At 43.5% G+C, this 15,261-nt stretch overlaps 1 protein-coding gene across 4 annotated transcripts in view; it reads right to left on the reverse strand.

The window, feature by feature from the left end:
* Positions 1-15,261, reverse strand: part of LOC119930739 (schwannomin-interacting protein 1) — an 823,807-nt gene that overhangs the window by 33,697 nt on the left and 774,849 nt on the right. For all 4 annotated transcript variants that reach the window (XM_038749357.1, XM_038749365.1, XM_038749386.1 and 1 more), the window contains one exon: positions 8,732-8,850. In XM_038749357.1, coding sequence (XP_038605285.1) covers positions 8,732-8,850 — 119 coding nt within the window. The remainder of the gene's footprint in view (positions 1-8,731; positions 8,851-15,261) is intronic.

The following is a 15,261-nucleotide window of genomic DNA, read 5'->3' on the forward strand; positions in this document are numbered from 1 at the left end:
GCTCCTGTGAGGCACGGGCGGAATTCTGGCAGAAAATGGATTCCATGTGATAGCCATCACGGTTGAGGGGGGAAAAAGAGTAAAACCTCTGCACAAATTGGCAATTCTCATTGGGGTTTATGAGGAAAAGAATCAGTGCAAAATGGAAGGATTTAATGGTGATGTGAGGACGATTTCTCTGGTGGAAATTCAGGAAATCTCACTTCAACACCACTTTATCCCTGTGGGAACACAGGAGACCATACAGGGTGAGGCCTTTAATTCCTTTATTCTTCTTTATAGGAGTAATAACTGAAAAGGACATTTACAATACAGCAGGGTGAAGTTAAACGTCTTAAAAGGGGCTCAGGTTTTAAGGAGGATTTGTTTGCTTTCACAAGGGCTCAGAGACTCAGAGCTTTATCCATGGCTCTAAAGTGAAAGTGAATCTGGCACACTCTAACCTCCCGCAGCAGCTGTTTGGCCTGAGTGGGCCCATTATTCACTCACTCATTCATTCATCAATGGGAGCCATAGAATGCTTTCTGTGTGCAAAACACTGTATTAAGCACTGGTAAAGAGTATAATAAAGGACTGATCTGATGCGGTCTAAGATGGGGGTGGCGACAGATTGGTGACAGGCACAGGAAGAAACATAAGGATGCAAGAACAATGATAAATACATTAGGAGCTCCTAAAAACTGCAGCTCAAGGGCTCCCTTACATTACTTCTTAGACAGGGCTGTTCAGAGTCCAGTGATCACAATAACCTTAGCCAGAGTCTGCCCACTGTTCCAAAATTTGTCAAGACATGTGGTAGTAGTAATAGTAGTAGTAGTAGTAGTAGTAGTAGTAGTAGTAGTAGTAGTAGTAGTGATATCACCATTTATTAGGTTCCCACTTGCTTGTGCTGCACTGTACTAAACGCTTTGGAAGTACAGAATCAATCGATCAATCAGTGGTATTTATTGAGCGCTTACTGCATGCAGAGTATTGTACTAACCGCTTGGGAGAGTACAATATAGCAGAATTAGCAGACACATTCCCTGCCCATACTGAGTTTACAGCCTAGAGGGGGAGATGGATATTCTTTACCAATAAATAATTCATAATATAATTTAATATATAATTATACATAAGTGCTGTGGGGTTAGGGGTGGGGTGGATATCAATGGGCACAGAGACAAGAGCACGGATGATGCAGAAGGGCAAGTGAGCTGGGGAAAAGAGGGCTTAATTGGGGAAGGCCTCTTGGAGGTGACATGAATAAAGAAGTGACAGGTTTTCTTCTCAGAAGGAGCTTGTGCTTTCACAGTGGAGGGCCACGTAAAAATATCTACAGCTAGAACGGCCAAATCAATCAATCAATCAATCAATCGTATTTATTGAGCGCTTACTATGTGCAGAGCACTGTACTAAGCGCTTGGGAAGTACAAATTGGCATCACATAGAGACAGTCCCTACCCAACAGTGGGCTCACAGTCTAAAAGGGGGAGACAGAGAACAGAACCAAACATACCAACAAAATAAAATAAGTAGAATAGAAATGTACAAGTAAAATAAATAAATAAATAAATAGAGTAATAAATATGTACAACCATATATACATATATACAGGTGCTGTGGGGAAGGGAAGGAGGTAAGACGGGGGGATGGAGAGGGGGACGAGGGGGAGAGGAAAGAAGGGGCTCAGTCTGGGAAGGCCTCCTGGAGGAGGTGAGCTCTCAGCAGGGCCTTGAAGGGAGGAAGAGAGCCAAAATACACAACGAGTGCTAAAGTGGGCATACATGAATTAATAAGTTGGCTGAAGAGATACCACAGCTCAGGGTGCTGGGAAATAAATCAGGGAAGGCTTGTTGGAGGTGGGATTTGAGGAGGACTTTGAATATAGGGAGAGTTATGGTCTGTCTGCTCTACGTGGGGAGGGAGTTTCAAGCCTCAGGAATGAGGTTAGAGGCAGGAGAGATGAGAGTGAGGTATAGCTAAAAGGTTGGCTTGGGAGGAGAAGGTGGCTTTTCACTCTCTTCTCACCTGCCGTAGTATGTCCAGTCAGGTATCCTGTGATTTCCCACTGCTATGGGTTATGTTGGAAGATGAAAAGAGGTATGCAGAGAATAAGTATGGATGAGCCCAGATTGTCCATGCAGTCTGGGGCATGCCTAAGAAGTACAAGTTTTATGAATATGGGACTCTATCACAAAGGGAAGTGGCATGGTCTAGTGGATAGACCACAGGCCTGGGAGTGAGAAGATCCTGGGTTGTAATCCCGGCTGTGTGACCACTTGTCTGCTTTATGACCTTGGACAAGTCACTTCGCTTCTCTGGGCCTCAGTTACCTCATCTGTAAAACGGGGATGAAGACTCTGAGCTCAATATGGGACAGGGACTGTGTCCAACCCAAGTACCTTGTATCTACCCCAGTGCTTAAAACAGTGCCTAGCACATAGTAAGCACTTAACAAATACCACAGTTATTATTATTATTGTTATTATTATTACAAAGACTCCTTATTGCTCAGCAAGCAAGAAGAATCCTGATGATAAATTGCATACTGAAGGCTCAGTATTTAGGATGGAGCTTCCTACAAAGGCATCTTCTCAATGGGCTTAATGGAAAGAGCTTGGGCTTGGGAGCCAGAGGTTGTGGGTTCTAATCCCACTTCTGCCACTTGTCAAATGTGTGACTTTGGGCAAGTCACTTCATTTCTCTGGGCCTCAATTCCCTCATCTGTAAAATGGAGATGAAGCCTGTGAGCCCTACGTGGGACACCCTGCTTACCTTGTTTCTACCCCAGCACTTAGAACAGTGCTTTGCATATCTTCTAGACTGTGAGCCCACTGTTGGGTAGGGACCATCTCTATATGTTGCCAACTTGTACTTCCCAAGTGCTTAGAACAGTGCTCTGCACACAGTAAGCACTCAATAAATACGATTGAATGAATGAATGAATGAATGAATGAATAGTAAGCGCTTAACAAATGCCATTACTATTTCCTTTAGGCATCATTTTCACTTGTTTTTTCCAAGATTCTTTAACAGGCTGTGATGGCCTGTTAACTTATGAAAGGCTGTTGAAATTTTTCGTACCTGTGCCAATTTCAATCCCTATGGGCTAGTCATATGCTCAACACTCTTAATAAAATTTTGAACCATAAGAGTGTCAATATGGATTACTATTATTATTATTTTTATGATATTTGTTAAGCACTTCCTATGTGTTAAGCACGGCTCTAAGCGTTGAGGTAGATAGCAGTTAAACAGGTTGGACACATCTCTATCCCACATGGGGCTCACAGTCTATGGATAAATGTTTTCCAGTCCAAGTTGCTTCAAAAATGATGAGTGAATGTAGGGACCAATGAAAAATATAAACAGAAAATGTGGGGCTTCTTTAAGGTCTTGGTTTTCAGTGGCAAGATAAGTTACACTAAAAATCCTTCAGTGCAGTGTTATGGGGTATAATTATAAAATCTGTCCACTTGGGTAGATCAAGCAAATTGGGTTGGACAAAGTCCCTGTCCCACATGGGGCTCACAGTCTCAATCCCCACTTTACAGACGAGGTAACTGAGGCACAGAAATAGAGGCTTGCCCAACTGCTGAGAAGCTTCATGACCTAGTGGAAAGGATGTGAGTCTTGGAGTCAGAGGACCTGACTGGGTTCTAATCTTAGCTCTTCCACATGTCTGCTGCATGACCTTGGTCAAGTCACTTAAGTTCTCTGTATCTCAGTTTCCTCAACTGTAAAATGGTGATTAAATACCATTCTCCTTCCTACTTAGACTGTGAGCCCCTTGTGGGACAGGGACCGTGTCTGATCTAATTAACTTGTACCCACCCCAATGTTTAGAACAGTGGTTGACACATAGTAAGGGCTTAACAAATACCATAAAAAATGAACAAACAAATGAACACAAACACCCTTCCATCCTCGGGAATGCCTTTGTCCATGCTCCTAAAGGGCAGACCAGGCCTAGTCATTCCCCTTTCCTGCCAAATGGAATCGTTTTTCCAGAATTAAAGCATTGTGGGTTATACATAAAACTTTCGGAGAAAAAGTCTCCTCTAACATGATGAAAAATATGGCCTATATATCATTCCACCAACAGATACACTTTGAAATATTTTTGCTTCTGAGATTCTTTGTGAAACCAAGACAAACACAAATTTCAGGAGTTTCAGAATGTCACATTATCTTTAGTAAATTATGTAAAGATGCAGGAAGCAGTGTGACCTAGTGGAAAATGCATGGGAGTCAGAGGACCTGTCTGCTGTGTGACCTTGGGCAAGTCACTTCTCTGGGCCTCAGTTACCTCATCTGTCAAACGGAGATCAAGACTCTGAGCCCCACATGGGAAAGGGACTATGTCCAGCTCAAAATGTTTGTATCCACTCCAGCGCTTAATACAGTGCTTGGCACATAGTAAGTGCTTAACAAGTACCATCATTATTATTTTTATAACCTCAGCTCTGTCAGTTGTGTGCTGTGCCTCAGTTTCCTCATCTGTAAAATGCGGATTCAATACCTGCTCTCCCTCTACTTCAGACTGTGAGCCCCGTGTCCAACCTGATTATCTTGTATCTATCCCAATGCTTAGAATGGTGCTTGGCACATAGTAAGTGCTTAACAAATACTGTAATTATTATGGTTCATTGGAGTCAGTTAAGAGCCTTTCTTCTGACCCCTCTCATTGCACTCTGGGGGCCTCCTTCATTCTAGAACATTCCAAGGGTTTCTTCACTGCAGTTGTTCATCAGGCTTTCATTTTGTCAGTACGTTCTGGTGCTTTCCTATGCTAAGTTAGAAGGGGTTGAGACTAGGACAGCTTTGTTGCAGCCACAGAAGGTCCGAGCTAGAAAAGGAATAAGCTGTTGGTGCACAGATGGGTGTTGTGTGTGTGTGTGCGTGTCTGTATACATTCATCTCCCCTCCAGCCCCAAAGCATTTATGTACATATCTTTATTTGAATAAATAATTCTTTACATTAAAAAAATTATATTAATGTATGTCTTCCCCTCTAGACTGAAAGGTCACTGTGGGCGGGGAGTTTTCTGTTACTCATTCATTAATTCAATCGTATTTATTGAGTGCTTACTGTGTGCAGAGCACTGTACTAAGTGCTTGGGAAGTACAAATCGGCAACATATAGGGACGGTCCCTACCCAACAACGGGCTCACAGTCTAGAAGGGGGAGACAGACAACAAAACAAAACAAGTACCATTAAAATAAATAGAATTATAGCTATATATACATCATTAATAAAATAAATAGAGTAATACATATGTACAAATATACACAAGTGCTGTGGGGAGGGGAAGGGGGGAGAGCAGGGGGGTGATAGGGAGGGGAGGAGGAGGAGAGGAAAATGGGGGACTTAGTCAGGGAAGGCCTCCTGGAGGAAGTGAGCTCCCAGTAGGGCTTTGAAGGGAGGAAGAGAGCTAGTTTGGCAGATGTGTGGAGGCAGGGCATTTCTGGACAGAGGTAGGACATGGGCCAGGGGTCAATGGCAGGACAGGCGAGAACGAGGTAAGTGAGGATGTTAGCGGCAGAGAAGCAGAGTGTGCGGATTGGGCTGTAGAAGGAGAGAAGGGAGGTGAGGTAGGAGGGGGCGAGGTGATGGAGAGCTTTGAAGCCAAGAGTGAGGAGTTTTTGCTTGATTCGAAGGTTGACAGGCAACCACTGGAGACTTTTGAGGAGAGGAGTAACTTGCCCAGAGCATTTCTGTACAAAGATAATCTGGACAGCAGAGTGAAGTATAGACTGAAGCGGGGAGAGACAGGAGGATCGGAGATCAGAAAAGAGGCTGATGCAGTAATCCAGTCGGGATAGGATGAGAGATTGAACCAACAAGGTAGCGGTTTTGCATGGAGAAGTAAGGGTGGATCTTGGCGATGTTGTGGAGGTGAGACTGGCAGGTTTCGGTGACGGAGTGGATGTGTGGGGTGAATGAGAGAGCTGAGTCAAGGATTATGCCAAGGATGTGGGCTTGTGAGATGGGAAGGATGGTGGTGCTGTCTACAGTGACGGAAAAGTCAGGGAGAGGACAGGGTTTGGGAGGGAAGATAAGGAGCTCAGTCTTGGACATGTTGAGTTTGAGATGGCAGGCAGACATCCAGATGGAGATGTCCTGAAGGCAGGAGGAGATACGAGCCTGGAGGGAAGGAGAGAGAGCAGGGGGAGAGATGAAGATTTGGGTGTCAAAAGTGTAAAGATGAGAGCTGAAGACGTGGGAGCAAATGAGTTCACTAAGGGAGTGAGTATAAATGGAGAACAGAAGGAGACCAAGAACTGACCCTTAAGGAACCCCTACAATAAGGGGATGGGAGGGGGAGGAGGAGCCCGCGAAGGAGACTGAGAATGAATGGCCAGAGAGATAAGAGGAGAACCAGGAGAGGATGGAGTCTATGAAGCTAAGGTTGGGAAGCATGTTGAGGAGAAGGGGATGGTCCACAGTGTCGAAGGCAGCTGAGAGATCGATTGTAATGTACTCTTCCAAGTGTTTAGTACAGTACGCAGTAAGTGCTCAGTAAATATGACTGACTGACTGTAGATGATTCTCATTCTTTAGTATTTGCAATTCTGCTGCTCTACTAGGGCAGATATAATTAAAATGTTCAAACTGTTGTGGGTTTTAAAAATACTTTTGAGTACTGGCACATAGATGGATTTTCTTCCCCACCAGAGTACATTTGCTTCCTATCAGAAGTGCATATGCTGACGTACATGCTGAATCATCCTACCAAAAAACAGGCATTAGTTAAATTTCCAATTCTTTGCAATTTCTCCTTTCTTTTGCTAAGTCCCAGATGATATGCTTTTAAACCAGAGAGAATTTTATTCTTTCAGTACAAATAATTAGTTTCAAAGCAATCACACACTACACGATCCAAAATAGATTATCTGTCCTCCTGTACTCTCAATGATACATAATAATTTGCTATTACCACAACCATGAAATAAAGCTTACTTAGTAAGACCTGAACAGTACCATACTATGCTTTTACTTTCTAAGGAAAAATGACATCAGTTGTTATTGTTGCTGTGACAAAGCAAATTATTTCCCTCACTCGGATTTGACCTGTTCTACATACACCCATTTATGGCTCTCCGCTTATCAACTCTCATAAGATGGCAGCTAATAGCGTGGCATCCAAACTGACTTTTAAGAAATTTTAGCTAGTTTTTATGCCATGTAGTTTTTTTAGCAATGTACGTTGATCTAACAAGGACAACAAAGAACTCCAGACTCAGCTTCTGTGATTTAGAATCACCAGCTGTAAACACTAATTCAAATCGCCTGCCAGCACCACTCTCTCCAGAGAGTTGTTATTATTCACATTCACCATGGTGTCCAGAGATCTGCAACATTTTCCCTGCCTCAGGCTTCACTAGTAACCATGCTACTAAATAAGAAGGACATTGTTTGGGATTTATAGTCTGTTGTGTGAAAGCTCTGTAACAGGTGAAATTTAGCACACTCCATAAAGATTTACTCCATAAATTAAGTGATCAAGGCTTAATCCAAGCATGCAAAACATACTGTCTGCACTAAAATGAACAATCGCCATTCCATCCCATGCATTTTTAGCCCACAGAGCCTGTTTTCACTCCCTTAACAAAATATAAGCCAATAGGCATTATGGAAAATAAAGTATAAAATGCAAAGTGATCAAAAGGGAAATTTAGAGAAAAAACATTTCACAAGTATTATTAGACTCATCATTCACATTCATTTATAGTACACAGAACTGACCATAATAAATATCCAACAGCTGTACTGTGTTGCTTTAATGTCACTTTTTTATCTTTCAAATGTAAGATGTGTGACAATTTTGAGGACACCAGAAAGTCTGCCTTAAATTAAAAGTGATTTGCCACCTTTCAGAGGCAATTCCATATAAATTGAAAAATCTATTATAGAGATGGTCAAAAATATCTTGACGGTCCCCAGTGGCTATTAATCATCACTGCTAGATTATTATTTTTTGCTCGAAGCACTCAGCATAGCTAGAATCTTCCTGAAAGATCCAGTATCAATGGAGCCAGATCTGCAATGTGCAGATCTTGATTAAAGGAAGGAAGGGGACCTAACCTCTGTTACGAGAATGGAGAATGAATCAGGACATCACAAAATGAAAGAGATTGTTCTGGTGTCTCTGGGGTAAGGCCCCCCACCCCGGGGCAAAAAATGTCCTTGGGTAGAAGAATGAGTTACCTTCCAACCTCGCGATAGATGTCAGACCCATTTAACCAAATTGAGATTCTTTGGAGAACACAGAGTTGAGTAATCATGTTGTATGAATGAGGATGAGGTTGACAGGGGCATGTACTGAGGCTCCTTGTCCTAAAATATGCCCTGCTACTGTAAAAAAAAATACAATTCTCCTGGCCATATATCATCCCAACTCCGTCAGTGCCAAGTGAAATATATGGTTTAACCAAAGGCATGGATTTAGACAGCTCCTTTCTTCTGAAAGCTCACAGACATGGCCACTTTTATGGACTCTCTGAATGAGCATATAAGAGGAGTTTGGGTCAAGACTCATAGACTATATCATCACTGGATAAACCCAGTACAGCAAATTCACTTCAGACATCTGCGCAGCTTCATAAAGAAGAGTTACACAGAATAAGGAGGGCAGTGTTGCGAATAAAACAGTTTAAAAAGCTTCATAGGTATTCGTTAATTTAGTGTAAAGTCCATTAACATCATACATATAAATGTCTTAAGAAGACCGTTTCTTCACTTACCTAGAAGAAAGGCTGGGCTTTCCACTTTTGCTACAGCTGGTATAAATTCCTGGGCCATCATCAAAGAAACTTCCAAGGGCCAACTTTTGCCTGATAGATTCTCTCTCATTTTTCTGCGCCTTAAATTTTGGGAAGATAAAGTACCGATAAGCTTACATTGGAATCATTATTGTTGTTAAATCATTACTGTAGTTTAAGAGCTAAGATATCTAAAAAACTAGGATTGTAAAACTACATGAGAAAACTAAGCTCACTTTTGTACTATAACCATATATTTGAAATGCTTAAATTTGCATGAAACAGCTATTACTTTAGTTCAGAGAATAAAAATGATTATGATATATGTTAAGTGCCAAGAACTGTATTAAGTGCTGGGGTAGATATAAGATAATCAACTTGGATACAGTACCTGTCCCACATGGGACTCACAGTCTAAGTAGAAGGGGTAACAAGTATTGACACATTTTTAAAGATGAAGAGACAGAAGCACAAAAAAATTAATATTTTCCCAAGATCACATGGCAGGAAGTGGCAGAGCCAGGAGTAGAACCCACGTTCTCCGAATCCCAGGACCATGCACTTTCTGCTAGACCATGCTGCTTCCCTGTTCATTTATTCATTCATTCATTCATTCATATTTACTGAGTGCTTACTGTCTGCAGAGCACCTTACTAAGTTTGGGAGAGTACAATAGAGCAATAAACAGACATATTCCCTACCCACAATGAGCTTACAGTCTAGAGGGGGAGACAGACATTAATATAAATAAATAAATTACAGACATAAACATGAATGCTGGGGGGCTGGAGGGGGGATGAACAAAGGGAGCAAGTCAGGACAACACAGAAAAGAGTGGCAGAAGAGGAAGGGGGGCTTAGACAGGGAAGGCCCCTTGGAGGAGATGTGCCTTCAATAAGGTTTTGAAGGCAGGGAGAGTAATTGTCTGTCAGATATGAGGAGGAAAGGCATTCCAGGCTAGAGGCAGGAAGGCGAGAGGTCAGCGGTGAGATAGATGAGATTGAGGAGCAGTGAGAAGGTTCACACTGGAGGAATGAAATGTGCAGGCTGGGCTGAAGGAGAGTAACAGAAAGGTGATTTAGTGATTTAAAGCCAATGGGGAGGAGTTTTTGTTTGATGCAAAGGTGGGTAGGCAACCACTGGAGTTTCTTGAGGAGTGGGGAAACATGGCCTGAAGGTTTTCGCAGAAAAATGACCTGGGCAGCAGAGTGAAGTATGGATTGTACTGGGGAGAGATAGGAGGCAGGAAGGTCAGCAAGGAGGCTGATACAGTAACCAAAGTGGTATAGGATAAGTGACTGTATTAACATATTAGCAGTTCGGATGGAGAGGAAAGGGCAGAGTCTACCATCATCATCATCATCAATCGTATTTATTGAGCGCTTACTATGTGCAGAGCACTGTACTAAGCGCTTGGGAAGTACAAATTGGCAACATATAGAGACTGTCCCTACCCAACAGTGGGCTCACAGTCTAAAAGGGGGGCTCACAGTCTAAAAGTCTACCAGTGCTGTGAAGGTGGAACTGACAGCATTCAGTGATGGATTGAATATGTGGGTTGAATTAAAGAGGAGTCAAGGACATTGCCAAGGTTTAGGCTTGTGAGACAGGAAGGATGGTTGTGCTGTCTATAGTGATGGCAAAGTTAAGAGGAGGACAGGGTTTGGGTGGGAAGATAAGTTCCGTTTTAGATCAATCAATAGTATCTATTGAATGTGAACTGTGTGCAGAGCACTGTTCTAAGCACTGGGTAGAGTTCACATGGCATAGTGGATACAGCATGGACCTGGGAGTCGAAGGTCTAATTCCAGCTCTGCCATTTGTCTGCTGGGTGACCTTGGGTAAGTCACTTTACTTCTCTGTGCCTCAGTTACTTCATCTGCAAAATGGGGACTGAGTCTGTGAGCCTCATGTGAGACAGGGGCTGTGTCCAACCCAATTTGCTTGTATCCACACCACAGCTTAGTACAGTGCCTGGCACATAGTAAGTGCTTAATAAATACCATTATATTATTATTATTGTTATTATTATTTATACTATAACCAAGTTGGTAGAAACATTTCCTGCCCACAATTAACTTGCAGTCTAGTGGGGAAAACCCATATTAATATGAATTAGGGATATATACATAAGTTGTGTGGGTCTAAGGGAGGGAGGAATAAAGAGTGCAAATCCAATTTCAAGGGTGGGTACATTTCAGATGTAATGACACTGTATACATCCTACATCTCTATTAAATTTATCAAAAGCTTCCCGTTACACATAACCATGGTCACTTTATTGATGCAATTCAGTAAGAGGTGCCTAGGCTCTTTTGTGATTTTACACAGCATCTGCTTTGCCCACTGTTGAGAAAAAAATTAGGACAAGCTAGTCAAGCTAGGACAAGCTCACTGCAACAAACCCCAAACATTCTTCCTATACTTCCAGGAATCCCCCCAAACATGAAGACTGTCATTATTTGGAACAATATTATATGGGTTACAGCAGATATGTTTTTTTTTCCTTCTTGTCATAGGTCTATTAAACCCTTTTTACCTGACTCGTCTCCCTCCTGCATCACCTTTGCACTTGGATCTGTACCCTTTTGGCATTTGATATTCACCGCACCCTCAATCCCACAGCACTTATGTACATACCTGTAATTATTTATATTAATGGCTTGTGGGCACGGAATGTCTCTATCAACTCTGCTGTACTGTACTCTCCCAAGGGATTAGTACAGTGCTCTTACTCACAGTAAGTGCTCAGCTGATACCACTGATGGATTGAAAAGCCACAAAACTGTTTAAAATGATGCTTATTTTTCTGGGAAAGAGACCCAAATTTTATAGCAGCTAAAACTCTATGGCAAGGTTGATCAGTTGTCATGGGTATCTATCTTTTAGGAAAAACACAAATGATATCAGACAACTGGTCATGAAATATTCTGCAGCTGGCAGGTATTCAATAATATATATTAACCAGGGCATTCAAGAAAGGGTAAAAGGGGAGATGAAGCTGTTTTGTTCCCAATATCCAGAGGTGATTTTATTTTACTACCGAATAATACACTGGTGGCTAAAAAGTGAAGGTATTCAATTTTATGAATTAAAGTATAAAGTACTCCTCTACGTAATTGAATGCTGCATATAAAAATTACTCTTATTTAGATATTATCATACCCCACCTTGTTCACTACCTCAGCTGCCTCGCTGACAGGTCAGCCTCCTATTTCTCCCCTCTCCAGTCCTCTGCTCCCTGGATCATATTTCTAAAAAAGAAATCCAGTCTCTTTAAAATACCTCCAATGGTTGCCCATCCACCTCCACATCAAACAGAAACTCCTTTACATTAGCTTTAAGGCAATCAGCTTTTCCTGTCAACCAATCAATTGTGTTTATTCACTGATTCATTCATTCAATCATGCTTATTGAGCACATACTGTGTGCAGAGCATGTACTAAGCACTTGGAAAGTACAATTAGGCAACAGATAGAGACAATCCCTACCCAACAACGGGCTCACAGTCTAGAAGGGGGAGAGAGACAACAAAACAAAACAGTAACATCAATAACATCAAAATTAATAGAATTATAGGTATATACACATCATAAATAAAACAAATAGAATAATACATATGTACTAACAGACACAAGTGCTGTGGGGCAGAGAAGGGGGTAGAGCAGAAGGAGGCAAGGTAGGGGCGATGGGGAGCGGAGGAGGCGGTGGGAGGAGATGGCCCTGCCATCTGACTTTCCCCCAAGACCCCATTGGTCCATCCCTTTTGCTGCCACACTACACTGTTAAACTATTACTTTGCAAAGAAAAAAATGATAATTTTGTTCACAGTATGATAGTTTTTAGTGTGCACTGAAAAATTTCACATTTTCTACGACAAGTAACCTTGACAATCTCCTAAACCAGTCTTAATGTGATATCTACACATTAGACTATAAGCTTGGTAAGGGCAGGGAACATGTCCACTAATTCTGTTGCACTGTGCTCGCCGAAGCACTTAGCATAATGCTCTGCACATAGTAAGTGCTCAATAAGTACCATTGAGTGCTATGCAGTACTCTGGAAAGGCCAAAACCTGGATTCTTCCAGCACATATACAGTTAAGAGCCAGACAGTAGTCATTTATTTTCTCATCCTGGATGTCAGAAGTGCACACACCCAATTTCTAGTAGCTCTAGGGCCCTTAAATATCAAAATACCAGCTTCACTGCAAACGTTTTCCGGAGCTGACAGTTATCAAAGACAGGTTTTAAAAGTCTGCTCTTTACGGGCATTTAAGCCATGGTTCCAACTGTTGCAGAAACTTAACTCACACAGGCAGCCGTTCTTCAAAACATTCATTCAATCATATTCATTGAGCGCTTACTGTGTGCAAAGCACTATGGTAAGTGCTTGGAAAGTACAATACAGCAATAAAGAGAGACAATCCCTACTCACAATGGGCTCACAGTCTAGAGACAATGAAAGACATATGTCTTCGTCCCAGGGCAAAAGAACCCTGATTACCTTGTATCTACCCCAGCTCTCAGAACAGTGCTTGGCACATAGTAAGCGCTTACATGGCTTAGTGGAAAGAGCCCGGGCCTGGGAGTCAGAGGACGCGGACTCCAATCCCACCTCCGCCACTTCATCATCATCATCATCAATCGTATTTATTGAGCGCTTACTGTGTGCAGAGCACCGTACTAAGCACTTGGGAAGTACAAGTTGGCAACATATAGAGACAGTCCCTACCCAACAGTGGGCTCACAGTCTAAAACGGGGAGACAGAGAACAAAACCAAACATACTAACAAAATAAAATAGAATAGATATGTACAAGTAAAATAAATAAATAGAGTAACAAATATGTACAAACATATATACATATATACAGGTGCTGTGGGGAAGGGAAGGAGGTAAGATGGGGGGATGGAGAGGGGCACGAGGGGGAGAGGAAGGAAGGGGCTCAGTCTGGGAAGGCCTCCTGGAGTAGGTGAGCTCTCAGTAGGGCCTTGAAGGGAGGAAGAGAGCTAGCTTGGTGGATGGGCAGAGGGAGGGCATTCCAGGCCCGGGGGATGACGTGGGCCGGGGGTCGATGGCGGGACAGGCGAGAACGAGGTACAGTGAGGAGATTAACGGTGGAGGAGCGGAGGGTGCGGGGTGGGCTGTAGAAGGAGAGAAGGGAGGTGAGGTAGGAGGGGGCAAGGTGATGGAGAGCCTTGAAGCCCAGGATGAGGAGTTTCTGCCTGATGCGCAGATTGATTGGTAGCCACTGGAAATTTTTGAGGAGAGGAGTAACATGCCCAGAGCGTTTCTGGACAAAGACAATCCGGGCAGCAGCATGAAGTATGGATTGAAGTGGGGAGAGACACGAGGATGGGAGATCAGAGAGAAGGCTGATGCAGTAGTCCAGACGGGATAGGATGAGAGCTTGAACGAGAAGGGTAGCAGTGTGGATGGAGAGGAAAGGGCGGATCTTGGCAATGTTGCGGAGCTGAGACCGGCAGGTTTTGGTGACGGCTTGGATGTGAGGGGTGAATGAGAGAGCGGAGTCGAGGATGACACCAAGGTTGTGGGCTTGTGAGACGGGAAGGATGGTAGTGCCGTCAACAGAGATGGGGAAGTCAGGGAGAGGGCAGGGTTTGGGAGGGAAGACAAGGAGTTCAGTCTTGGACATGTTGAGTTTTAGGTGGCGGGCAGACATCCAGCTGGAGATGTCCTGAAGGCAGGAGGAGATGCGAGCCTGGAGAGAGGGGGAGAGAGCAGGGGCAGAGATGTAGATCTGGGTGTCATCAGCGTAGAGATGATAGTTGAAGCCGTAGGAGCGAATGAGGTCACCAAGGGAGTGAGTGTAGATCGAGAACAGAAGGGGACCAAGCACTGAACCTTGGGGAACCCCCACAGTAAGGGGATGGGAGGGGGAGGAGGAGGTGCAAAAGAGACTGAGAATGAACGACCGGAGAGATAAGAGGAGAACCAGGAGAGGACGGAGTCTGTGAAGCCAAGGTCAGATAGCGTGTTGAGGAGAAGGGGGTGGTCCACAGTGTCGAAGGCAGCTGAGAGGTCGAGGAGGATTAGTATAGAGTATGAGCCGTTGGATTTTGCAAGCAGGAGGTCATTGGTGACCTTTGAGAGGGCAGTTTCCGTGGAATATAGGGGATGGAAGCCAGACTGGAGGGGGTCGAGGAGAGTGTTGTTGAGGAATTCGAGGCAGTGCATGCAGACAACACATTCAATGAGTTTGGAAAGGAATGGTAGGAGGGATATAGGGCGATAACTAGAAGGTGAGGTGGGGTCAATAGAGGGTTTTTTTAGGATGGGAGAGACATGGGCATGTTTGAAGGCAGAGGGGAAGGAACCAGTGGAGAGTGAGCTATCGAAGATGGAAGTTAAGGAGGGGAGAAGGGATGGAGCGAGAGATTTCATGAGATGAGAGGGAATGGGGTCAGAAGCACAGGTGGCCGGAGTAGCACTTGAGAGGAGGGAGGAGAGCTCCTCTGAGGATACTGCTGGGAAGGATGGGAGAGTAGC

This window comes from Tachyglossus aculeatus, chromosome 1 (genome assembly GCF_015852505.1).
Source record: "Tachyglossus aculeatus isolate mTacAcu1 chromosome 1, mTacAcu1.pri, whole genome shotgun sequence".
Lineage (NCBI taxonomy): Eukaryota > Metazoa > Chordata > Mammalia > Monotremata > Tachyglossidae > Tachyglossus > Tachyglossus aculeatus.